This window comes from Mustela nivalis, assembly GCF_964662115.1.
Source record: "Mustela nivalis genome assembly, chromosome: 9".
Taxonomy (NCBI): Eukaryota; Metazoa; Chordata; class Mammalia; order Carnivora; family Mustelidae; genus Mustela; species Mustela nivalis.
Window position 1 is genome coordinate 111,209,509 of NC_139028.1, and position 27,390 is coordinate 111,236,898.

A 27,390-nucleotide genomic window follows, 5' to 3' on the forward strand; every position below is an offset into this window, starting at 1 on the left:
AAAGCCCTCTTTTTTTTTTTTTTAAGATTTTATTTATTTGGGGCGCCTGGGTGGCTCAGTTGGTTGAGCAACTGCCTTCGGCTCAGGTCACGATCCTGGAGTCCTGGGATCGAGTCCCGCATCGGGCTCCCAGCTCCATGGGGAGTCTGCTTCTCCCTCTGACCTTCTCGCCTCTCATGTTCTCTCTCACTGTCTCTCTCTCAAATGAATAAATAAAATCTTTTAAATAAATAAATAAATAAATAAATAAAATTTAAAAAAAGATTTTATTTATTTATTTGACAGACGAGATCACAGAGAAGCAGGCAGAGAGAGGAGGAAGCAGGCTCCCTGCTGAGCAGAGAGCCCAATTGGGGGGGGGGGGGGCTCCATCCCAGGACCCTGGGATCATGCATGGCCTGAGACAAAGGCAGAGGCTTTAGCCCACTGAGCCTCCCAGGCACCCCCCAAAAAAGCCCTCTTTTTAATGCAAATGTCCCAAAGTGTTCACATATATGGCTCAGTGGAGTACAAAGCTGTGGGCTGAGGAAAGTTTGGCCTAAGGGAAGAGTTAGGTCCCTGCACTATTTGGAGCTTGGGGGCCTCCCAGGGTCAGGAGGCTAGCTCTCCCAGCAGCCACTGGGGAGTCTGGACTTGGCCTCGAGCAACTTCCCAACAACCCCCCAGGGTCTTCTTTCCCCAATTTCCTATCAACATTGCCCCTCTCAAAGTCCCTGCCAGCCCCGCAGGGCCCATGGCTTGCAGCAGCCCCGAGGTGGGTAAAAATCAGCCCAGCAAAGGATCCCGGGACCCAAGGATGGCCTGTTGATCAGCAACCCTCACCGATCGGCTTTCCCTCCCAACCTCTCTCCCTCCTACTCCTCTGGGGCCAAGAGTCTCTTTGGGAGGCTCATACACTCCCTGGACCCTGGTGGCCCCATGGTTACAGTATGGAGGGCTTCAGGGTGTTAACCGGTTTTGGGCTAGAGCAAAAACCAGAGTTCTGGCTGGAGTTTGGGGGCAAGTGGACATTGCAAGCATGCTGCTTTACTTAGGTTAGAAGCTCCTTTGGGGTGCCAGGAGATAGGGGAACAGGGCTAACATGGCCCAGAGCCCTTCCCCCACTCCCTGCTCCCTGTGGGTCCTCTCTTCTTGCCTTCCCTCCCTTGCAGCTCCCACCCCCGCCCCCACGCCCCCACCCCTACCCCCCACCCCCACCCCACTCCCAGCAGCTCATTCCAGGCTTCCCCTCCCTCTCCTGCTCCTCCCAGCAGCCTGGTCCCTCCGGCCCGCCCCCCACCCCACACTCTTCTGCTTTCCCTGTAGATTTCTGCTTCCTTCTTCCCTCATACACCCCCCATCTCCAGAATAAAGGGCCAGTGGCTCCCCTTGGTAGAGGTCTCAGCTCCTTCCTCTTGGGCGGAGTGCAGGCGGCAGGTGGGGGTGGGTGGGGCTACTCCGTCCCCCCCAGGAAGCTCGAGGTGAGGACTGTTAGTTAGCAAGTCCCAGGTAGGTACTAGTTGGCCACAGCCCTGGAGCCATCAGGACCGGCAGGCACAGAATAAAAGGGGAAGCTCTCTCCACAGTTGAGGACTCTGTTCTGCCCCCAGACTCTTCTCACACAAAGCCAGGCCCACCCCAGAGAGGGAGCCAGCTGGCCCGAGGGAGGGATGCGTGCAGGCCCTGGGCTGTGGAGAGTTCCAGGCTGCTTGGCCAGCAGTTGCAGGGTGGGGGGGTGGGGGGGTTATAACGCAAATGCTTTGATGACAGCTACTCCCTTGTTGACCATCAGAGTGGAAAAAGACCCAGGGTGACACTGAGCAGGAGGGGCTGGCAGCAAGGGGGGCCACTGAACCTGGGCCAAGGGTTCCCTTTACTGGAGGCCTGGAATCTATCTCCTACCTCCAGAATGGGCAAACGGGTGAGAGCCTTTTCCTTTCCTTCCTGAGCAGGGTCAGACACCAGCCTGCGTGGTCTCGTGTATCATTCTAAGTTCAAGTTCTTCTTACTCCTTCTCTTCCCCCTCCCACCCCGCCCTGCCTTGCTGAACTTCTCCACCCGCTTCACGTCCACACCTTCCCCTGCTCTTCCCCTCTGCCTGGAGTGCGGCCCCACACTCTGCTCCAAACCTGGAAACAGTCGTGTGTTACTAACACAGGCTGCCCCGTGTCGCAGCATAAGAAGAACGCCCCGAGTATTTAACGCATAAGCTTCCCAGTCAGACCTGGCCCCGTTGGAATGCTACCCTATCCTAGCTGTGGGACCCTGAACCTGTGGCTTAACCTCTCTGAGCTTCAGCTTGTCCATAAGTAAGAAAAAGAAAACCCACTTCGTGGGATTGTTGTAGAAGCCAAGAGAGTTAAAGCCCATAGGATACACAGGGAAGGCCTCTTACAAAGTACTCTGGAGTACTTGCGGTCGCTCACAGTGTTTACCGTACCCCGCCCACACCGTGTGTGTTCACTCATGCCGTCCTCACAACGGCACTGGGACACAGGGACTGTCTCACCCCCGTTTTATGGATAAGGGAAGTGAGGCACCAGAGCGGTTCAACCACTTGCCCAGGATCATGTAGCTACGAAGTGGGAAAGCTGATAACTACTATTATTTTATCATTATTATTCCCCTCCTAGACAATAGGCTCATTGAGGAAAGAGGCTTTGCACATACATATTTAATGACTACTTCAGGGCTGTTGTTGAAAGGCAAGGCCCTACCCATTTCAAAAGACTTCTTCCATTTCCTAAAACCTCCCCAGAAAAAGGACCCCAAGTTCCTCAGGGAAGCAACAATGGCACTGTGGAAAAGAAAGAAAAAAAAAAAAATATATATATATATATACATATACATATATATATGTACATTTTTTTAAAGATTTTACTTATTTATTTATTTGACAGAGAGATCACAAGTAGGCAGAGAGGCAGGCAGAGAGAGGGGGAAGCAGGCTCCCTGCCGAGCACAGAGCCGATGAGGGGGCTCGATCCTAGGACCCTGAGATCATGACCTGAGCTGAAGTGATGCTGAGAGCAGAGGTTTAACCCACCGAGCCACCCAGGCGTCCCTCCCTCCTTTTTTTTTAATCACAAGGTTTCGCTCACCCTAGCAGAGTCACCCCTTCCCAGCTCTGTGAGTCACCCTCCTCCCCCTGCAGGGCACCGTCTACCCCATAGAGCGGGGACCAGCGTCCCCGGGGAGGAGCTCAGAGGTAAAGCATCTTGTAGACCAGAATACCCCCTTCCCCACGGTCCACAGAGAGGGTCTTTTCCTTCTTAACCCTTCCCAATCCTTGGCCCCATGGTTGGGAAGCTTTTCCATGAAGGCTAGGCCTCCAGCTTGCGGTGGAAAATAACAGAGGGTTTTTTTTTAAGGGAACAGAAACCATGCTCCTCAGCAGAATGTTCCCCACACATTCTCCGTGGCCCCTGGCAGTGCTTCTGCGGGGAGCGTTTGGCCTCCAGGAGCCCTTGGACTCCAGGCTGCTGGCCGCCGTGGGGCTATTCAGAGGCTGGTAAACAGCACATGGCATTCTCGGGCATACGGCAAGCATTCATGCACCGAATTCTTTGTCCTCGTGAGGGCAGAGACAGAGAGCGGCTCTGTGCTGCAGAGCCCAAAAGCAGAACTGCGTCTCCCGGAGCCCCAGCTGGAGAGCACACCCGGGCTGAGACACGCATGCCACCAAGCCCTTGAGCGCTTGCGAAATGAACTTGCCCAAACTTGGAGCTCTTTCTTGAAAACGTGGGTTTACTCCTTAATTCCAAAGGGAAAGCATGGCACTGTGACAATGGAGAAACTTGGCCATTTCCTCCTTAATCAAGGGCTTGAAGTCATACGGGCCCTGAGAAGGGAACCCCCCTCTGCCACACACCGCTACTATGGTCTTTCCTGCCCCAAATGCATAACCAGAATCTCACCAAAAGGGAAATGAGCACCTCATCCGAAAACCCCAGGCCGGGGAGGGGTGGGGAGGGTGTGGCGGGGGAGGCGACACCTATTCTACAAAACAGCTGGCTCAATGCATTTAAAATCAATGTGACAAATGACAAAAGGGCTGAGGAGCGGTTCCAGATGGAAGAGTCTAGAAGGAAGAGACCATGAGAACTAAAGGTCATGTGGGATCATGGGCAGGGATCAAGGCCAAAATGGGAAAGAAGACCTGGCAAAAAGGCAATCATTGGGAGATTAGTAAAATTTTTAAAAATGGACTGTATGTCCGATGATTGTATTTTGCCAACAGTAAGGTTTCGGAATTTGATGACTGTGTTGCAGATACAGAAGATGACATCCACACATGCTAAAGTAATTAGAGTAGAGGGTCCTGGTGACCTGCAATTGACTCTCCAATGACTCGGCAAAAACAATGATAATTATAGGGCACCTGCGTGGCTCAGTGGGCTAAGCCTCTGTCTTTGGCTCGGGTCATGGTCCCAGGGTCCTGGGATCGAGCCCCGCATCAGGCTCTCTGCTCAGGGGGAAGCCTGCTTCCTCCTCTCTCTCTGTCTGCCTCTCTGCCTACTTGTGATCTCTGTCAAATAAATAATTGAAATCTTAAAAATTGATTGATTGATTAATTAATTAATTAAAAAGAGAGAGCAAGAAGAAAAAAAGGAGGGGGAAAAAGAGAAAAAAAATACACTCTAAGAAAAAAAAAAAATGGAGCATTGGGGGCACCTAGCCGGCTCAGTCGCTGGAACGTGTGACTCCTGATCTTGGGGTCATGGGTTTGAGCCCCACGTTGGGTATAGAGATTACTTAAAAAGAAAACTCTTTAAAAATTCCTTTTAAAAAATTGTCTAAATAAATAAATAAAGGAGCATCAGTCCCATCCTCAGTGACATTTCCCAGCTACTAGGAGTGTCACACCTGCAGAGTACAAGGGAGCAGAGGTGGGACGCGGCGACAGCGAGACGTGCGTGCCAGCAACCTGCACATTCCGGCAGGCACTGTGTTTTGGCTTTGGAACACTGGAGACATAGCAGTAAATCAGTAACACCGCCGTTGCTCAAAACATTTGACCCAACTCAGCAACCACATAGGAAAATGAGTTGTGCTACATTGTCATTACACCTCGCTCTGGACCCACCCCGGTCCCATCCACCTAACTCGCCATCTTTACTTCTGAGAGGATTAGAAACTATTTGGAACCGGCCACAGCCTCCGAGAATGCATGCCTGATCCCTGTCACAAACGAGGGAAACCGAGGCTCAGAGAGGAACCAAGGTAACAGCTAATCCCACTGACTCCTCCCAGGCCAGTGCGCCTTTCAAGGTTCTGTCCTGGGAACGCCGGAGTATCTTCCGGGCCTGCCGGGCTATTTGCAAAAAACTGAAGTCAGGAAGGTCTGTGTTTCCCCAAGGGGGAAAAAAAAAATTCTTTTAATGTATAGGTGACACTGAGAGTCATTTCGAAAGAAAGGAAACAAAATATTCTTAACAGACTCTTCATAGCAGCATCTCCCAAACATAAGTGTTTGTTTAAAACAAAAACTGTCGTATTGGGGCTCGTGGATGGTTCAGTGGGTTAAGCCTCTGCCTTCAGCTCAGGTCATGTTCTCAGGGTCCTGGGATCAAGCCCCGCATCGGGCCCTCTGCTCAGCGGGGAGCCTGCTTCTCCCTCTGTCTCTGCCTGCCTCTCTGCCTGCTTGTGATCTCTCTCTCTGTCAAATAAATAAATAAAATATTTTTTTAAAAAACTGTCGTATTACTTTATGATCACACCTTAAATACATCCCACGTCATGGGGGCTATTTTAAGAAATCTCAATATACAGGGCACCTGGATGGCTCAGTTGCTTCAGCTCAGACCATGATCCCAAGGCCCTGGGATCAAGCCTGGGATCAGCAGGGAGTCTGCTTTTCCTTCTGCTCAGGAGGCCGAGCCCTTCATCCGCAACACCTAGACTCACTTGCCCTCCAGGGAGAGGCACCAGCAGGAGGACAGATCGCTTCCTTCTGTTTCCCATGGCTGCCAGTTTCTGGCAGATGCTATGGTCCTTCGAGGCTGTAGCTCCTGCTGGCTCCTCTGCCCCCGGCTCACACTGGATGCCAGGAACACCATTTCCTCCCCCAGCCCCCTCCAGGCCTCTTCAGGCCCCTGGGTGGTACCAGCTTCCTGCTGTCCCTGTTCCCATCCCCTTCGACCCCCAGCCCAGCACTGGCTCCGCTGTCCCCGCCCACTCCTCCTTGAACAGTACCTTTTCAAAGCCTCTGGGCTTCAGCTATCTTCCCGTGGAATTTGGTTTCCTCTAGGGACCCTGACAGATTTAGAAATGAGTTTGTGTGAATGAAAAATATTTACTGTCATTTGTGGGCATGTGGTGCCTTTCAAAGTCACTCCGCTTGCTTTTTTTTAAAGAGTTTATTTGAGAGAGAGACAGTGAGAGAGGGCACAAGAGGGCAGAAGGTCAGAGGGAGAAGCAGACTCCCCAGGGAGCTTGGACCCTGATGTGGGGCTCGATCCTGGGACTCCGGGATCACGACCTGAGCTGAAAGCAGTCGCCCAACCAACTGAGCCTCCCAGGCACCCAGTCACTCCACATTTGGAATGTCCCCTGAAACACACGACCTCCCACACACAATCACGCTGCCAAAAGCAAGATACGAGGCTGGGGGAGCCCAGCCCAGCCCTTTCCTGGTCCTCTGATGCCACTCCCGCCCGCGACCTCAAGTGTAAGACCTCGTGCATCTGGGCCCCGCAGGACCTGGGGGAATACCAGAGAGCACCCTATTCTCATCAGGGACTGAGAGAGGGCGGGCGTGGCTGGAGATGAAGGCAGCAGGCAGCACGAGGGAGGGGGGAAATGGAGGAGCCAAAGGCAGGGCAAAGAAGAGTCGGGGGCCATCACTGAGAGTCGCTACCAGCCTACAACCCCCTTTCTTAAGCTTAAAAAAAAATGCTAATTGATATATTACTGACCATCTGAGTCATCCTGCCCACGGGATCTTGCCAGCATTCCCGCTGGCTGTGTACACAAGCACACCCCGCTATCACCCACGCGTCCCACCCAGCGACACCAGCACCGGCCATCTCAATGTGCGCGCTCCGTCCACACCCACAGCTTCAGAATTGAGGAAGGATTCGGGATTGGGCTCTGAGCACCGGAAGAATGAAAGCAGCACTGGGAGGGCTCCCGAGGAGGTTAATGCCTGCATGTGGGTGTGTGTGCCAGTGAGCCCCCGTGTCCTGTTGCTCTAGAGTGTGCACGCGGGGCTGTGCACCTGCCTCTCTGGGACCCCACACCCAACCTCGTGCTCCCAGAAAACTAACCTATGGTTCTGATAGAGGCTAACCCCTTTGATGTCATCATGTCCTTGCACAGTCAACAACTCGAGTACCAGAGCAGACCCTTTGGCTCTATGGATACGTGTCCCCGTTTTATGCGGGAAGAAGCAAAGGCTCCAAGGGGTTAAATGTCTTGCCTAACTCACAAAAGCAATGACGGTAGGTCTGTCATCTTAAGAAAAGCAGCAGGGGTCTCAGCACCTCCCTTGTTCCCTCTTTCCAAAACTGAGAGCTGCTCTGGAGTTCCAGAAGCTCCAGGGACAGAACGGATGAAGGGGACAGACTGTGAAGTCCGAGCCAGGACAGGTGGAGCACCCCTGAGCAGACCCCATGGCCATGTGCCGAAACCCCATGGACAAGCTGGCAGTGTAGACAGGATAGGATGGGGCAGGAGCTGTTACCCGTGGTCTGGGGTGATCTGGGGTGATGGGTGATGGGTGGGGTGCAGAGCTGCCTCCTCAGGCAGGAAAGTGGCAGCTCTGGGGAGCAGCAAGGGGAGGAGTTTGTTCCAATCATTTTGGTCTAAAAAGGCACTGCCTTCTGCTCAGCAATGACTGACACTAGAAGCCAGTTTCTAGAAGCACCACCCCACCACCACCACCACCAAGTATTGTCTGCAGAGCTGGAAATCAAGAGGGAACTCTGGCCACAAGAGGATTTTTGAAAAGTTTAGCAGGACTAGCAGAAACCACAAAGACCCCTACTATGAGATCAGCACCCTTATTTCAAAGAAGAGGAATCTGAGGCCCGGACAGGGCAGGTAACTTGAGGCCAGCCCGCAAAGCCGCAGCCAAGTCAGAAAGAGATGGCATGCCTCTAACTCAGAGCCAGATCGAGCCCTTTCCACCACTCTGTGGGTCTTGTTCTCCATTCATATCTTATCCTCTTCCCCATTCAGAACCATTTCTGAGTTGTGTATTCCTATCGGAGGATACAAAGTTGGGGTGAGGGGGTCCTGGGGCCCGGGCTGCCAGGGTGCTAAGCCTCTCTAGATTTCTCAGCAATAATGCAGCCGGCCTCACCGTGAGAATCGGGCAGCAAAGACACCCCGCCCCTCCATCACCCAGTAATGAAACCGGCAAATTCCCCGGGACGGACTGAGTCTCAACGGCCGGGGCTGGGTTCGTGCTCCCAACACAGAACACGAAGGCACGAGACATCAGGATTAATAAACAGCTTTATTGGCCTTCCATTTCCTTACATTCTCAATTAATTTGCCATTAAAGTGCGGGAAATTTTCTTAATCACGGTAACATTTATTGAAAGAAATCAGAACTAGTATCAGGAATGTGGCGGCCATGAAGGAAACATTTCTCCCACAAGACACAGAACAGGAGCCCCTCTTGTGGAGCTTGGAGGGGGGGGTCGGCCAATTTGCAAACAGATTCTAATTCTGGCTCACCGTGAGCACCGAACTGGCTAGGACCGCCACCCCTGGGGGGAAATAAAGCAATGCTAGAGAGATCTAAAAACACCCACCCCGCCTGCCACCTCCTCTGGGTCCTCTTTGGGTGTCTGCTGTTTGAATAGATCCAATCTTAGGAGAAACGGAGGTCTGGACCCTCTACTGCTTTCTACCCCCACCCCACCCTTACTAACCAAAGCCCCCAAAGTCATTACAATGAAAAACTGGGTTTCCATTGCCCCAACACTAACAATGTTCAGTAAAAATGAGGATAATAAACACAAAAGCTTGCTTAGTAAACAGGAGCTCTCAGCGTTCAATGCAAAAACAAAAAACAAAAACTGAAATCTCAAGGCAAATCCTGTTGGCTCTGCACACGGGCTGGACGAACTTGGAACCATCCGTAGAGCTCCGGGCCGGGAGCACCAAGGCGGCTGGCTGGCTTTTTTCCGCACTTGCCCCGGGCAGAGGCCAGATCTTCGCGTTATGCTGAGGCTGTCGGTGTGTTTCTCTTTGCAGTTTATATACAAACACACCCAAGGCTGATGTATTTTTACAAATATATGTACACACATGAGGCCCGCTACTCTTTCTTGGAAACCACCAGCTCCACCTCGGGAAGCTGGATGCCAACCTTAGTCCCACTGTCGTTGCTGGAAGAGGAGGACAGTCGGGACTTCTTAGAGGCCAAGGACACTCCACTCCCTTGCAACTTGCCTGCCTCGTCATCACTCCCGGTCACCTCATAATGACCTTTGCTCTTTGACCCCAAGCCACCGAAGGTACCAAACTTCAGCTTTGCGTGTTTCCCTTTGACTTCCCCACCTTCAAACTCCAAGGTCCCGGTCGGGGTGGAAGGTGCCGAGAGCTCCCTTTCGTCACTGAAGGAATTGGAGCGGTGCCGGGGCTTCTTACTTTTAAATAAGGAGAACTTGGCTTTGGGGGATGACGTCTCAGCCTCAGTGTCTCCTTCCAGGGAACCGAGGCTGGCCTTTGAGCTCTTCAGGTCACCTTTGGACCCTGAAATGGACGCTTCCGGGGAGCCGGTGACACCACCTTTCGCTTTAGGTTTGGAAAAATTGAACTTGGGCATTTTGATTTTGGACTTTTTAAGTTTCACGTCAGACTCTTCCCACTCGCCCTCTCCAGCTCCAGCCTGGGCAGTGGCCTCCACTTTAGGGAAGTTAATATCCACCCCGACTTCTCTGCCAATCAGCTCACGGCCAGAGAATGTGAATTTGGGGATCTTCATCTTGGGGAATGTTACTTTTCCAGATCTGCTTTCCAAGTGACCTGGAGACCCAGACACACTCAGCCCAGGACCCTGGAGTCCAACCTGGCCTCCTTTCACGCCTCCTTCTACTTTTGGTCCTGAGAAATGAAGTCCCCCAGCAAACTTCGGTGCATCCAAGTTAAGAGCAGAGGTGGCCTGGGGTCCTTTGACACTCACATGCCCTTCGCCCAGGCTGACAGCTGGGGTGCTGACAACCCCAGAAACATCCACACCTCCTTTGATTTTCGGGCCCTTCAAGCTGACACCGAAATCTGACTCAGGGGAGGCCACGTTAAGGGAAGGCCCCTTGACGCTAATGTCGGGAGCAGCCCCGTGGAAACCTATTCCTGAACCTTTCAGATCGCCTTTGATTTCAGGACCAGAAATTTGCCCTGTTGGGAGTTTCACATTCACGCCTGGCAGCTCTACATCACATCCAGAGGACTTGATTCCAGGCATCTGGAGGTTTCCTCCGAGGCCTTCAACGCTGACGCCTAGATGACTTCCTCCAACAGTGGGGCCTTTCATCTCACCAGTGGCCCCAAGGCTCCCTTTTATTTTTGGTCCTTCCAAGTTCAAGTCCATGTCTGGTGCTGAGACTTGAGGGCCAGAGATCTTAGGCCCTTTCAGGCTCAGGCCCCCGAGGTTCACATCCATAGCTGGTGCCTGCAGTTCTCCAGTCACTTGTGGCCCTTGGACGTTCACGTCCAAGTCGGACCCTGGAGTCGAGATGCCAAACTGAGGCAGCTTCATTTTGGGAAGTTTAATGCCACCTTCGGGGGCCTCCAGACTTACATCAGGAGCACCTACTGATACTTTAGGGCATTTGATGTCACCAGAGACAGCCAGGTCCCCCTGCAGGCTTGGTCCCTTCAGGGTCACATCTGGGGCGCCAAGATTTAACGTGGTATCGATCCCAGGCACTTTCACACCATCTCCTTCCATCCTCACCTTTCCACCTTGACCTCTGAGGTCAAGCCCTGGGGCATGCACCTTCACACCAGGAACAGAAGCATCCAGGTCTCCCTTCAAACTTGGTCCTTTCAAGTTCAGGTCAACATCAGGTCCAGAGATTTTTGGCATAGAGAGGTTCACCGAAGGCAAGTCTACTTTTGGCCCTTTCAGAGACACATCCGGCCCTTCAAGCTTCACATCGGGTGTGCTCAAGCCTCCTTCGAGAGAGGGCAGCTGGGCATGGACCTCCGCTCCTCCCCCTTCCATCTTCACACCAGGGACGCCGATCTTGGGCACTGAAAACTTGGGAAACTTGATCTTTGATTCTGGACCTTGCAGATCTATGTCTGGTCCTTCCAGTCCCACACTTGGGACATCACCCTTTACCTTTGGTCCTTTCAAGCTAACATTCACATCGGGGATGGAGACCTGAGGGCCAGAAATGCCGAAGGACGGTGCTTTGACTTTGGCATCTGGGCCTTCAATGTTGATGTCAGGTGTGTCCAAGTTGGCCTGCACCCTGGGGCCCTTCAAGTCACCCTCTAGTTTTCCTGAGACATCCATGCCTGGCAGCTTGAACTTGGGAGCCTTCACCTTGATGTCGGGACCTTCGACATGAATCCCTGGCGAAGAAATGTCTACATCAGGCGCCTGTATTTCACCCTCCAGTTTGGGGCTTGGGAGGGGGGCCTCAGCTTTAAATTTAGGTGATTTAATGTCAAATTCTACATCTGGAAAGTACATTTTCCCGAACATAGGTTTCTTGGTTTTGGGGGATTTCACATCACCTTTAAGTGTGGCGTCTGGCCCGGTAACGTTGACATCTACCTCGGGGACCTTGAGACTGGCATCAATTTCACCCCCAGGAACATTCAAGTCAAATCCCTGTTTTTTGGCCTTCATTTTAGGGCCACTCATGTGAATTTTGGGCATTTTAAATTTACTCTTCTTGCCCTTGCCACCAACACTAATTTCAGGAGTCTCAACATTCATCTCTGCCTCGGGAACAGTCACATCCAGAGAAGGTGATTTGATGTCAGCTTTAGGGCTTTTTGCCCCAAAACCAAACTTGGGTTTCTTGAATTTGGGAATTTTAATGTCTGGCCCCTCAACAGTAATATCTGGGCTCTCCGTGTGTACATCCAAGCTTGGAGCTTCTAAATCAACTTTGGGCCCTTTGAGGTCCAGTTCAGCACCTTCCAACTTGGGACCAGAAATCCCAATTTTGGGTGCCTTGAAATGCAAATCAACATCAGGAACAGTTACTTTAGGGGCAGATATATCCAGCGATGGCATCTTCAAATGTGGGCCACTAAGCTTGGCATCTGGGCCTTCAAAATCCAGACCTGAACCTTTAAGGTCTACTTCTGGGCCTTTGAAAGTACCTTCGATCTTGGGGACCGACACATCAAAATCTCCTTTGATTTTGGATCCTTTCAAATCCAAGTCAACATCAGGCATGGAGATTTTGGGAGCTTTGATATTTATCTCTGGCATCTTGAACTTAGGGCCCTTCAGTTTCGCATCTGGACATTCAATATTCACATCTGGAACATCAATGTCCACTTTGGGGCCAGAAATGTCAATGTCAGCCTTGGGAAGGTTCACATCCACTTCTGGGCCTTCTCCCTTGAAGCCAGGCATGCTGAACTTGGGCATTTTCACCTTGGGCATCTTCAGGTGCCAGTCTGGACCATGAACGTCCACATCGGGGGCATCAATGTCCACTTTGGGCCCTTTGACGTCAATTTCAGGGCCCTTGAGGTCACCTTCCACTTTAGGCAGAGACACATCCACATCACCCTTTACCTTGGGACCTTTCAGGTTTAAGTCAATATCAGGCATGGAGATCTTGGGAGCTTTGATGTTCATCTCAGGCATCTTGAACTTGGGGCCCTTCAGTTTTGCATCTGGACCTTCAATATTGACATCTGGAACATCGACATCCACCTTGGGTCCTGAGACATCAATATCAGCCTTGGGCAGGTTCACATCCACTTCTGGGCCTTCTCCTTTGAAGCCTGGCATGCTGAACTTGGGCATTTTCACCTTGGGCATCTTGAGGTGCCAGTCTGGGCCATGGACATCCACATCTGGGACATCAATGTCCACTTTGGGGCCCTTGATATCAACGTCAGGGCCCTTGAGGTCACCTTCAACTTTCGGCAGAGACACATCTACATCACCCTTTACCTTGGGACCCTTCAGATTCAGGTCCACTTCAGGCATGGAGATCTTGGGTGCCTTGAGGTGCAGGTCAGGCATTTTAAACTTGGGACCCTTGAGTTTCCCTTCTGGGCCGTGAATGTCAACATCAGGAGTGTCTATGTCCAGATTAGGGCCTTTAACATCGACTCTGGGGCCTTTCAGATCTCCTTCCAGTTTAGGAACGGAAATATCCAAATCTCCCTTTATTTTAGGTCCTTTCAAGTTCAAATCAATGTCACTCATGGAGATTTGTGGGGTTTTGAAATGGACATCAGGCATCTTAAATTTGGGACCTTTGAGTTTCCCTTCAGGACCTTCAATGTCCACCTCTAGCCCTTTTAGATCACCTTCCACCTTAGGTAATGAAAGGTCCACATCCCCCTTTACTTTTGGCCCCTTCAAATTTAAGTCCAAGTCAGGCATGGAGATCTTAGGGGCTTTAATATGCATCTCTGGCATCTTAAATTTGGGCCCCTTCAATTTTCCTTCTGGGCCCTCAATATTGATATCAGGAGTGTCAAAGTCCAATTTGGGGCCCTTGATGTCAACTTCAGGGCCCTTGAGGTCACCTTCCACCTTGGGCAAAGAAACATCCACATCACCCTTCATTTTGGGGCCCTTCAGGTTTAAGTCAAGCTCAGGCATGGAGATTTTGGGAGCTTTGATGTTCATCTCTGGCATCTTGAACTTAGGGCCCTTCAGTTTCGCATCTGGACATTCAATATTCACATCTGGAACATCAATGTCCACTTTGGGACCAGAAATGTCAATGTCAGCCTTGGGAAGGTTCACATCCACTTCTGGGCCTTCTCCCTTGAAGCCAGGCATGCTGAACTTGGGCATTTTCACCTTGGGCATCTTCAGGTGCCAGTCTGGACCATGAACGTCCACATCGGGGGCATCAATGTCCACTTTGGGCCCTTTGACGTCAATTTCAGGGCCCTTGAGGTCACCTTCCACTTTAGGCAGAGACACATCCACATCACCCTTTACCTTGGGACCTTTCAGGTTTAAGTCAATATCAGGCATGGAGATCTTGGGAGCTTTGATGTTCATCTCAGGCATCTTGAACTTGGGGCCCTTCAGTTTTGCATCTGGACCTTCAATATTGACATCTGGAACATCGACATCCACCTTGGGTCCTGAGACATCAATATCAGCCTTGGGCAGGTTCACATCCACTTCTGGGCCTTCTCCTTTGAAGCCTGGCATGCTGAACTTGGGCATTTTCACCTTGGGCATCTTGAGGTGCCAGTCTGGACCATGAACGTCCACATCGGGGGCATCAATGTCCACTTTGGGCCCTTTGATGTCAATTTCAGGGCCCTTGAGGTCACCTTCCACTTTAGGCAGAGACACATCCACATCACCCTTTACCTTGGGACCTTTCAGGTGCAAATCAAAGTCAGGCATGGAGATCTTGGGAGCTTTGATGTTCATCTCTGGCATCTTGAACTTGGGGCCCTTCAGTTTTGCATCTGGACCTTCAATATTGACATCTGGAACATCGACATCCACCTTGGGTCCTGAGACATCAATATCAGCCTTGGGCAGGTTCACATCCACTTCTGGGCCTTCTCCTTTGAAGCCTGGCATGCTGAACTTGGGCATTTTCACCTTGGGCATCTTGAGGTGCCAGTCTGGGCCATGGACATCCACATCTGGGACATCAATGTCCACTTTGGGGCCCTTGATATCAACGTCAGGGCCCTTGAGGTCACCTTCAACTTTCGGCAGAGACACATCCACATCACCCTTTACTTTTGGCCCCTTCAGATTCAGGTCCACTTCAGGCATGGAGATCTTGGGTGCCTTGAGGTGCAGGTCAGGCATTTTAAACTTGGGACCCTTGAGTTTCCCTTCTGGGCCGTGAATGTCAACATCAGGAGTGTCTATGTCTACCTTGGGTCCTGAGATGTCAATGTCAGCTTTGGGCAGGGTCACATCCACATCTGGACCCTCACCTTTGAAGCCAGGCATGCTGAACTTGGGCATTTTCACCTTGGGCATCTTCAGGTGCCAGTCTGGACCATGAACATCCACATCTGGGACATCAACATCCACCTTGGGGCCTTTGATGTCAACTTCAGGGGCCGTTAGGTCACCTTCCACCTTAGGAAGAGAAACATCCACATCTCCTTTCATCTTAGGACCTTTCAGATGCAAATCAAAGTCAGGCATGGAGATCTTGGGGGCTTTGATGTTCATCTCTGGCATCTTGAACTTGGGGCCCTTCAGTTTTGCATCTGGACCTTCAATATTGACATCTGGAGCATCAATGTCCACCTTGGGTCCTGAGACATCAATGTCAGCCTTGGGTAGGTTCACATCCACTTCTGGGCCTTCTCCTTTGAACCCTGGCATGCTGATCTTGGGTATTTTTATCTTGGGCATCTTCAGGTGCCAGTCAGGGCCATGAACATCCACATCTGGGGCATCAATGTCCACTTTGGGGCCCTTGATGTCAACATCAGGAACTTTAATCTCACCTTCCACTTTTGGTAAAGACACATCCACATCACCTTTCACTTTAGGGCCCTTCAGGTTAAGATCAATGTCTGGCATGGAGATCTTGGGGGCTTTGATGTTCATCTCAGGCATCTTGAACTTGGGACCTTTCAACTTTCCCTCAGGACCCTCAATGTTAACATCAGGGCCTTCAATGTCCACCTTGGGTCCAGTCACATCAATGTCAGCCTTGGGTAGATTCACATCCACTTCTGGGCCTTCTCCTTTGAACCCTGGCATGCTGATCTTGGGCATTTTTATTTTAGGCATCTTCAGGTGCCAGTCCGGTCCATGAACATCCACATCAGGAGCATCAATGTCCACTTTGGGACCTTTGAGGTCCACCTCAGGACCTTTAAGATCCCCTTCAAACTTGGGGAGGGAAACATCCATATCACCTTTCACTTTGGGGCCCTTCAAGTTTAAATCAATATCAGGCATGGAAATCTTAGGAGTCTTTAGGTGCATCTCTGGCATCTTGAATTTGGGCCCCTTCAGTTTCCCCTCTGGGCCTTCAATGTTAATATCAGGAGTGTCAATGTCCACTTTGGGGCCCTTGATGTCCACCTCAGGGCCCTTTAAGTCACCTTCTACTTTTGGCAAAGATATATCCACATCACCTTTCATTTTGGGGCCCTTCAAGTTCAGATCAAGGTCAGGCATGGAGATTTTGGGGGCTTTGATGTTCATTTCAGGCATCTTGAACTTGGGACCCTTCAGTTTCACATCTGGACCTTCAATATTCACATCCGGGGCATCAATGTCCATTTTGGGGCCAGAAATATCAATGTCCGCTTTAGGGAGAGTAACATCCACATCTGGACCTTCACCTTTGAAACCCGGCATGCTGAACTTAGGCATTTTCACCTTTGGCATTTTCAGGTGCCAGTCTGGGCCATGAACATCCACACCAGGGGCATCAACGTCCACTTTGGGCCCTTTAATATCAATCTCTGGTCCTTTCAGATCCCCTTCAACTTTGGGCAGAGAAACATCCATATCACCTTTCACTTTGGGGCCCTTCAGGTTTAAATCAATGTCAGGCATGGAGATTTTGGGAGTTTTGATATTCATGTCAGGCATCTTGAGTTTGGGGCCTTTTAAGCTTCCTTCTACACCTTCCACATTTATTTCTGGACCCTCGATGTCCACTTTGGGCCCCTCGATGTTGAGATCTCCTTTTGGCAGATCCACAGCCATTTCTGGCCCTTCCACTTTTAAGCCAGGCACACCAAACTTGGGCATTTTCATTTTGGGCATTTTCAAACTCCAATCTGGACCATGAACATCCACATCAGGTGCATCAAGATGAACTTCTGGTGCTTTAATATCTACTTTGGGTCCTTTTAAGTCACCTTCTAAATTAGGAGCTGTAACATCTAAGTCTCCTTTGACTTTAGGGCCTTTCAGATTTAACTCTACATCAGGCATAGAAACTTTAGGAGATGAAATACTCAGGAAAGGCATTTTGAACTTAGATCCTTTCACTTTCCCTTGGACCTCAACATCAGGAGCATTAATATCAACTTTTGGACCTGTCACATCAATATCTGGCTTTTTAACTTTGACATCCACCTCAGGTGTCTGAACTTTGGAGCCTGAAAAGTTAAATTTAGGAAGCTTAAAACGTGATTTCTTTGCCTTGCCATCAAGATTGACCTTAGGACCAGAAATGTCCACTTCTGGCCCCTTTACATCCAGCTTGGGAGCTTTAACATCACCTTCCAGTTTGGGCCCAGAAACATCAACATCTCCCTTAAGCTTTGCGCCTTTCAAATTCAGGTCAATTTCTGGCATGGAGATTTTGGGCATATTTACATGCATGTCTGGCATCTTCAGTTTGGGACCTTTCAATTTGCCCTCAGGACCATGAATGTCAATATCTGGAGCATCTACATCTATCTTCGGGCCCTTGATGTCAAGAGTAGGCCCTTTCACATCACCTTCTACATTTGGAAGGGAAACATCCACTTCTCCTTTCATTTTAGGGCCTTTAAGGTTAAGATCCAAATCTGGCATGGATATCTTAGGAGCTTTGATGTTCATCTCTGGCATCTTGAACTTGGGGCCCTTCAGTTTTGCATCTGGACCTTCAATATTGACATCTGGAGCATCAATGTCCACCTTGGGTCCTGAGACATCAATGTCAGCCTTGGGTAGGTTCACATCCACTTCTGGGCCTTCTCCTTTGAACCCTGGCATGCTGATCTTGGGCATTTTTATCTTGGGCATCTTCAGGTGCCAGTCAGGGCCATGAACATCCACATCTGGGGCATCAATGTCCACTTTGGGGCCCTTGATGTCAACATCAGGAACTTTAATCTCACCTTCCACTTTTGGTAAAGACACATCCACATCACCTTTCACTTTAGGGCCCTTCAGGTTAAGATCAATGTCTGGCATGGAGATCTTGGGGGCTTTGATGTTCATCTCAGGCATCTTGAACTTGGGACCTTTCAACTTTCCCTCAGGACCCTCAATGTTAACATCAGGGCCTTCAATGTCCACCTTGGGTCCAGTCACATCAATGTCAGCCTTGGGTAGATTCACATCCACTTCTGGGCCTTCTCCTTTGAACCCTGGCATGCTGATCTTGGGCATTTTTATTTTGGGCATCTTCAGGTGCCAGTCTGGGCCCTGAACATCCACATCTGGGACATCAACATCCACCTTCGGACCCTTGATGTTAACCTCAGGGCCCTTGAGGTCACCTTCAACTTTGGGCAGAGACACATCCACATCACCCTTTACCTTGGGACCTTTCAGGTGCAAATCGAAGTCAGGCATGGAGATCTTGGGAGCTTTGATGTTCATCTCTGGCATCTTGAACTTGGGACCTTTCAACTTTCCCTCAGGACCCTCAATGTTAACATCAGGGCCTTCAATGTCCACCTTGGGTCCTGAGACATCAATATCAGCCTTGGGTAGGTTCACATCCACTTCTGGGCCCTCTCCTTTGAAGCCTGGCATGCTGAATTTGGGCATTTTCATCTTGGGCATTTTCAGGTGCCAGTCTGGGCCATGGACATCCACATCTGGAACATCAATGTCCACTTTGGGGCCTTTGAGGTCGACTTCAGGGCCTTTCAGATCTCCCTCTAATTTGGGACCTTTGACATCCACATCTCCTTTTATTTTTGGACCTGCTAGATTAATATCAATATCTGGCATGGATATCTTTGGAGTCTTCAAATGCATTTCAGGCATCTTAAACTTTGGACTTTTCCACTTTCCTTCAGGTCCTTCAATATTCACATCAGGACATTCAACATCCACTTTGGGTCCTGACACATCTATGTCAGCCTTGGGTAGGTTCACATCCACTTCTGGGCCTTCTCCCTTGAAGCCAGGCATGCTGATCTTGGGCATTTTTATCTTGGGCATCTTCAGGTGCCAGTCAGGGCCATGAACATCCACATCTGGAACATCAACATCCACCTTGGGGCCTTTGATGTCAACTTCAGGAGCCTTTAAGTCACCTTCAACTTTGGGCAGAGACACATCCACATCACCCTTTACCTTGGGACCTTTCAGGTGCAAATCGAAGTCAGGCATGGAGATCTTGGGAGCTTTGATGTTCATCTCTGGCATCTTGAACTTAGGACCTTTCAACTTTCCCTCAGGACCCTCAATGTTAACATCAGGGCCTTCAATGTCCACCTTGGGTCCTGAGACATCAATATCAGCCTTGGGTAGGTTCACATCCACTTCTGGGCCCTCTCCTTTGAAGCCTGGCATGCTGAACTTGGGCATTTTCATCTTGGGCATCTTCAGGTGCCAGTCTGGGCCCTGAACATCCACATCTGGGACATCAACATCCACCTTGGGACCCTTGATGTTAACTTCAGGGCCCTTGAGGTCACCTTCAACTTTGGGCAGAGACACATCCACATCACCCTTTACCTTGGGACCTTTCAGGTGCAAATCGAAGTCAGGCATGGAGATCTTGGGGGCTTTGATGTTCATCTCAGGCATCTTGAACTTGGGACCTTTCAACTTTCCCTCAGGACCCTCAATGTTAACATCGGGGCCTTCAATGTCCACCTTGGGTCCAGTCACATCAATATCAGCCTTGGGCACGTTCACATCCACTTCTGGGCCTTCTCCTTTGAAGCCTGGCATGCTGAACTTGGGCATTTTCATCTTGGGCATCTTCAGGTGCCAGTCTGGGCCCTGAACATCCACATCTGGGACATCAACATCCACCTTGGGACCCTTGATGTTAACTTCAGGGCCCTTGAGGTCACCTTCAACTTTGGGCAGAGACACATCCACATCACCCTTTACCTTGGGACCTTTCAGGTGCAAATCGAAGTCAGGCATGGAGATCTTGGGGGCTTTGATGTTCATCTCAGGCATCTTGAACTTGGGACCTTTCAACTTTCCCTCAGGACCCTCAATGTTAACATCGGGGCCTTCAATGTCCACCTTGGGTCCAGTCACATCAATATCAGCCTTGGGCACGTTCACATCCACTTCTGGGCCTTCTCCTTTGAAGCCTGGCATGCTGAACTTGGGCATTTTCATCTTGGGCATTTTCAGGTGCCAGTCTGGGCCCTGAACATCCACATCTGGGACATCAATGTCCACTTTGGGGGCCTTCAGGTCACCTTCCACCTTAGGCAAGGAAATGTCCACATCTCCTTTGACCTTAGGACCTTTCAAGTGTAAATCTACATCTGGCATGGAGATCTTGGGAGCTTTGATGTTCATTTCCGGCATCTTAAATTTAGGCCCCTTGATTTTTCCCTCTGGACTCTCGATGCTCATCTCTGGGACTTCAATGTCAACTTTGGGTCCTGAGACACCAATGTCAGCCTTGGGAAGATTCACATCTACCTCTGGACCCTCTGCTTTGAAACCAGGAACGCTGAACTTGGGCATTTTCATTTTGGGCATCTTCAGGTGCCAATCTGGGCCATGAACATCAGGAGCATTTATATCTACTTTTGGGCCCTTGATGTTCACATCTGGTACTTTAATTTTACCTTCTACCTCAGGCACTGACACATCAACATCCCCCTTGATTTTTGGTCCTTTCAAATTTAGGTCCACGTCAGGCATAGAAATATTTGGGGCTTTGAAATGCATGTCAGGCATCTTGAACTTAGGACCTTTCAATTTTCCCTCTGGTCCTTCAATGTCAATATCTGGCCCACTGATGTCACCTTTGAGGTCTGACCCTTTGAGGTCACCTTCCAATTTGGGAACATCAACATCCACCTCTCCCTTTATCTTGGGACTTTTTAAGTGTAGATCAATGTCTGGCATGGAGATTTTGGGAGCTTTAAAGTGCATGTCTGGCATCTTAAATTTAGGACTTTTCCATTTGCCATCTGGACCTTCCACAGCTACTTCTGGCATGTCAACATCCAATTTGGGGCCTTTGACATCCACTTCCGGACCCTTTAACTCTCCCTCCAGCTTTGGGGCAGAAACATCAAAGTCTCCTTTGATTTTAGGCCCTTTTAAGTTGAAATCAACATCAGGCATGGAGATCTTAGGGGCATGAAAGTGCATTTCAGGCATCTTGAACTTAGGGCCTTTCAGTTTTCCTTCTGGACCCTCAATGTTCATATCTGGCGCTTCAACGTCCACCTTAGGTCCAGAAATGTCAATGTCAGCCTTGGGCAGGTTCACATCCACATCTGGGCCCTCACCTTTAAAGCCAGGCATACTGAACTTGGGCATTTTCATCTTGGGCATCTTCAGGTGCCACTCTGGGCCATGAACATCCACATCTGGAGCATCAATGTCTACTTTGGGGCCTTTAATGTCCACATCTGGCACTTTCATTTCACCTTCTATCTTGGGCACAGACACATCCACATCCCCTTTGACTTTGGGGCCTTTCAAGTGTAAGTCCACATCAGGCATGGAGATCTTGGGGGTCTTGAAGTGCATGTCTGGCATCTTAAACTTAGGGCCTTTCAACTTTGCATCAGGACACTCCAGTTCAACATCAGGCATCTCCACATCCACACTGGGGCCTTTCAAATCGCCTTCCAATTTTGACACAGACACATCCACATCTCCCTTTAGTTTTGGCCCCTTAAGATTCAAGTTCACATCAGGCATGGAGATCTTGGGAGCCTTGAAGTGCATCTCAGGCATCTTGAATTTGGGGCCTTTCAGCTTTCCTTCCGGTCCTTCAATGTTAACATCGGGGGCTTCAATGTCCACTTTGGGTCCAGAGATATCAATGTCAGCCTTGGGCAGGTTCACATCCACATCTGGGCCCTCACCTTTGAAGCCAGGCATGCTGAACTTGGGCATTTTCATTTTGGGCATCTTCAGGTGCCAGTCTGGGCCATGAACGTCCACATCTGGGACATTAACATCCAGTTTGGGTCCTTTGATGTCCACATCTGGCACTTTCATTTCACCTTCTATCTTGGGCACAGACACGTCCACATCCCCCTTCACCTTAGGACCTTTCAAGTGTAAGTCCACGTCAGGCATGGAGATCTTAGGGGTCTTGAAGTGCATCTCAGGCATCTTAAACTTAGGGCCTTTCAACTTGGCATCAGGACATTCCAGATCAACATCAGGCATCTCCACATCTACACTAGGACCTTTGATATCAACTTGTGGACCTCTCAGTTCACCTTCTAGCTCAGGCACAGAAGCATCAATTTCTCCTTTCACTTTGGGACCCTTCAAATTCAAGTCCACATCCGGCATGGATATCTTAGGAGCTTTGATATTCAACTTAGGCATCTTAAATTTAGAGCCCTTTAATTTTCCTTCTGGTCCCTCTATATCCAAATCAGGAGCATCAATGTCCATTTTGGGGCCAGAAACATTAATGTCAGCCTTAGGCAGGTTCACATCCACATCTGGGCCCTCACCTTTGAAGCCAGGCATGCTGAACTTGGGCATTTTCACCTTGGGCATCTTCAGGTGCCAGTCTGGGCCATGGACATCCACATCTGGGACATCAATGTCTACTTTAGGCCCTTTAATGTCCACATCTGGCACTTTCATTTCACCTTCTATCTTGGGCATAGACACATCCACATCCCCTTTGACTTTGGGGCCTTTCAAGTGTAAGTCCACATCAGGCATGGAGATCTTAGGAGTCTTAAAGTGCATGTCTGGCATCTTAAACTTAGGACCTTTCAGCTTCCCTTCTGGACCCTCAATATCAATATCACCAACATCTACATCCATCTTTGGGGTCTTCATGTCAATTTCAGGACCTTTCAAGTCTCCTTCCACTTTGGGAAGAGAAACATCTACATCAGTTTTCAGTTTAGGAGCTTTTAGATTAAGTCCAACATCAGGCATAGAGATTTTGTGAGTCTGTATATTCATGCTTGGCATCTTAAATTTGGGACCTTTTAGCTTCCCCTCTGGACCTTCAATATTAACATCTGGAGCATCAATGTCCACCTTGGGAACTGAGACATCAATGTCAGCCTTTGGCAGGTTTACATCCACTTCTGGGCCCTCACCTTTGAAGCCTGGCATGCTGAACTTGGGCATTTTCACTTTGGGCATCTTCAAGTGCCAATCTGGGCCATGACCTCCCACATCTGGTGCATTAATGTCTACTTTGGGACTTTTGATGTCAACATCAGCTTTTATCTCTCCTTCTACTTTTGGAATTGTTACATCATAATCTCCTTTGATTTTAGGACCTTTCAAATGCAAACCAACATCTGGCATGGATATCTTCTGAGGCTTTATATTCATTTCTGGCATCTTAAATTTAGGACCTTTTATTTTTGCATCTGGACCATCAATATTCACATCTGGAACTTCAACATCCACCTTGGGCCCTGAGACATCAATGTTGGCCTTGGGCAGGTTCACATCCACTTCTGGGCCTTCTCCTTTGAAGCCAGGCATGCTGAACTTGGGCATTTTCACCTTGGGCATCTTCAAGTGCCAGTCTGGGCCTTGAACATCCACATCTGGAGCACTGATATCAACTTTGGGCCCTTTAATGTCCACATCCGGCACCTTTATTTCACCTTCTACATCAGGCACAGACACATCCACATCTCCCTTTAGTTTTGGCCCCTTAAGATTCAAGTTCACATCAGGCATGGAGATCTTGGGAGCCTTGAAGTGCATCTCAGGCATCTTGAATTTGGGGCCTTTCAGCTTTCCTTCCGGTCCTTCAATGTTAACATCGGGGGCTTCAATGTCCACTTTGGGTCCAGAGATATCAATGTCAGCCTTGGGCAGGTTCACATCCACATCTGGGCCCTCACCTTTGAAGCCAGGCATGCTGAACTTGGGCATTTTCATTTTGGGCATCTTCAGGTGCCAGTCTGGGCCATGAACGTCCACATCTGGGACATCAACATCCAGTTTGGGTCCTTTGATGTCCACATCTGGCACTTTCATTTCACCTTCTATCTTGGGCACAGACACGTCCACATCCCCCTTCACCTTAGGACCTTTCAAGTGTAAGTCCACGTCAGGCATGGAGATCTTGGGGGTCTTGAAGTGCATCTCAGGCATCTTAAACTTGGGACCCGTCAGCTTCCCTTCTGGACCTTCAAGGCTCACATCTGGGGCTTCAATGTCAACTTTAGGTCCAGAGATGTCAATGTCAGCCTTAGGCAGGTTCACATCCACATCTGGGCCCTCGCCTTTCAAGCTGGGCATGCTGAACTTGGGCATTTTCATCTTGGGCATTTTCAGGCTCCAGTCTGCACCTTGGACTTCCACATCTGGTGCTTTAAGGTCTACCTGGGGTCCTTTGATGTCCACATCTGGAACTTTCATCTCACCTTCTATTTTCGGTGCTGACATATCTAGACTGCCTTTCACTTTGGGTCCTTTAAGATCCAAGTCAACATCTGGGAGAGTCATCTTAGGAGCCTTAAAGTGCATCTCAGGCATCTTAAACTTGGGGCCTTTCAACTTTCCTTCTGGTCCTTCAAGGCCCAAATCTGGAGCACTAATATCTACCTTGGGTGCAGAAATGTCCACATCAGCCTTTGTCAGGTTCACATCCACTTCTGGGCCCTCACCTTTGAGGCTGGGCATGGTGAATTTGGGCATTTTCATCTTGGGCATCTTTAGGTTCCATTCAGGACCATGAACTTCAACATCTGGGGCACCAATGTCTACTTTTGGCCCTTTGAGTTCCCCTTCCATCTTTGGCACCGTAACATCATATTCTCCCTTCACCTTGGGACCTTTCATATGCAAATCCACATCAGGCATAGAGATCTTAGGAGCCTTGATATTCATCTCAGGCATCTTAAACTTAGGACCCTTCAGCTTTCCTTCAGGTCCTTCAATGTTCACATCTGGAACTTCAACGTCCACTGTGGGTCCGGAGATGTCAATGTCAGCCTTAGGCAGGTTCACATCCACTTCTGGGCCCTCTGCTTTGAAGCCAGGCATGCTGAACTTGGGCATTTTCATTTTGGGCATCTTCAGGTGCCAGTCTGGGCCGTGAACATCAACATCTGGAACATTGATATCCACTTTGGCGCTTTTAAGTTCAACATCAGGAACTTTAATCTCACCTTCCACTTTTGGCACTGTGACATCATATTCTCCCTTTACTTTAGGGCCTTTCAAATGTAAGTCCACATCTGGCATGGAGATCTTTGGGGCTTTGATATTCATCTCAGGCATCTTAAACTTAGGTCCTTTCAGTTTCCCTTCTGGTCCCTCAAGGCTCACATCTGGAGCACTAACATCTACCTTGTGCCCAGAAATGTCCACATCAACCTTGGGCAGGTTCACATCCACTTCTGGGCCCTCTGCTTTGAAGCCTGGCACACTGAATTTTGGCATTTTCATCTTGGGCATCTTCAGGTGCCAGTCTGGGCCCTGAACATCCACATCTGGAGCATCAGTGTCCATTTTGGGGCCTTTCAGTTCCCCTTCAAGTTTTGGGACTGTTACATCATACTCTCCTTTTACCTTTGTGCCTTTAACATGCAAATCGACATCAGGTATGGAGATCTTTGGTGTCTTGACACTCATTTCAGGCAGCTTAATATCAGGGCCTTTAAGTTTGCCTCCTGGGCCCGCTATGTTGACATTTGGGGCCTCCACACTGACCTTGGGCCCTGGAAAACTGACATCTCCTTTGGGTAGTTTCACATCTACATCTGGGCCTTCCCCTTCAGCTCCTGGAGTGCTGAACTTGGGCATTTTCAGGTTCCAGTCTGGGCCATGAACTTCCACACCTGGGGCACTGACATCAACTTTGGGGCCTTTGACATCCACTTCAGGGACTTTGACTTTCCCTTCTACTTTGGGAAGCGTGACATCTACACCCCCTTTCATTTTAGGGGCAGCCACATTTAGATCTACATCTGCCATAGAGATCCTGCACATTCCTGCTTTTCCAGGACTACCAAGCGTGGGTCCGGTCAGGGTCCCCTCAAGGCTAGGTGTCTCTGTGTCCACTTTGGAGCCTTTTACTGCCACTTGAGGGCCTTTAATGTCACCTTGTACCCCAGGCACTGAAACCTTAATATCTCCCTTCACTTTAGGGGATCCAAGGCTCAGATCCACATCCTGCATGGAGATTTTAGGTTTCTGCATGATCATTTCAGGAGTCTTGACTTTCGTACCCTTCACCTTCCCTTCCAGCCCCCCAGCAGCAACCTCAGGCAGGCTGACATCACCAGAGATCCCAGGAAGAGTCACTTCACCTGTGGGCAGTGTCACATCAATGCCAGTTCCCTCTCCCTTTGAACCTGACACAGAGAATTTGGGAACTTTCATCTTGGGCATATTCAGTTTGCCCCCAGGCCCGTGAAGATCAACATCAGGGGCTTGAACTTCCACACTAGAGCCAGTGACAGTGCCCTTGATTTTGGGACCTGAAATGTCCACCCCTATGCTCCCCTGTGGCTTGGCACCTTTCAGGCCTAGGTCACTCTCAAGAGATGGCCCAGTGATTTGGGGTCCCTTCAGCTTCCCCTCAAGCCCCTCAATATTGGCAGAAGGAGCACTGACTTCTAGCTGAGGGGTCTGGATGTTCCCGCCAATGGTCAGGCCGGGCTTGCCACCCTTGTGTCCCACAGAGAACTCGGGTGCAGAAATGCTCAAACCGGCTCCTGGGGCCTGGCCCTCAGGCACTGTCAAGACACCGAATTTTGGCACCTTCATAGTGGGAATTTTAATTTTCCCATTAGTGCCACTCTCCAGGGATGGGTCCTGTACCTCCACTGCCCCACCCTCAAGAGAAGACGAAATGTCCGCTCCTGGTACTTGGACCCCTCCTTTGCCACCCAAGTCCAAGCCCTTCGCACTGACACTGACACCTGGGCTCCCCACCTTTATCCCAGGCACGGTGACCTGGAGCTTCGAGTGGCCAGCACCTTGCAGCTCTGGTCCCGAAGCAGAAACAGAGCCCGCTCGGATGTCCACAACAGAGCCTGTGGTAGGAGATGCTGCCCCCGAGCCCGAGGGCAGTCGGATCACTGTCTTGCCAGGCTGGGTCTCCACATCCACAGCGGAAATTTCCGTCAGTTTGTGCCGGGGTATCTTGATCTTGAACTCTGGGCTGCTGATATCGATCTCCCTGGCTCCTTCGTGGCCTGTCACATCAACAGTGTAGGCCGTGACCCTTCTCGTCACGGTGATGGTGCGGCTCTGGGTTTCCCCAGGTTCCCCTTCTAGTCCGTCCTCCGACCTCAGCCGAGGCTTGATCTTCGTGGTGTAGATGCGCTGATAGTCCTCGTCATCCCCGCTCTGCAGAAAGACACGGCCGGGAGACGTTGCAGCAGGATCTGCCTGACCACGGACGCCCGGCCACAGCCCAGCCGACAACATGGTTGCCTGTTTACCAC

The 27,390-nt window shown here is 50.1% G+C and overlaps 1 protein-coding gene and 1 long non-coding RNA gene across 4 annotated transcripts in view; one reads left to right on the top strand and one right to left on the bottom strand.

The window, feature by feature from the left end:
- The window catches only part of LOC309873108, a 61,176-nt gene extending 52,465 nt beyond the window's left edge, over nt 1-8,711 (top strand). The window contains exon 2 of the long non-coding RNA XR_014316194.1: nt 6,730-8,711. This is a non-coding gene — a long non-coding RNA (uncharacterized lncRNA). The remainder of the gene's footprint in view (nt 1-6,729) is intronic.
- The window catches only part of AHNAK (AHNAK nucleoprotein), a 31,213-nt gene continuing 12,244 nt past the window's right edge, over nt 8,422-27,390 (bottom strand). For all 3 annotated transcript variants that reach the window (XM_082748112.1, XM_082748114.1, XM_082748113.1), the window contains exon 5: nt 8,422-27,292. In XM_082748112.1, coding sequence (XP_082604238.1) covers nt 9,251-27,292 — 18,042 coding nt within the window. In that variant the 3' untranslated portion in view covers nt 8,422-9,250. The remainder of the gene's footprint in view (nt 27,293-27,390) is intronic.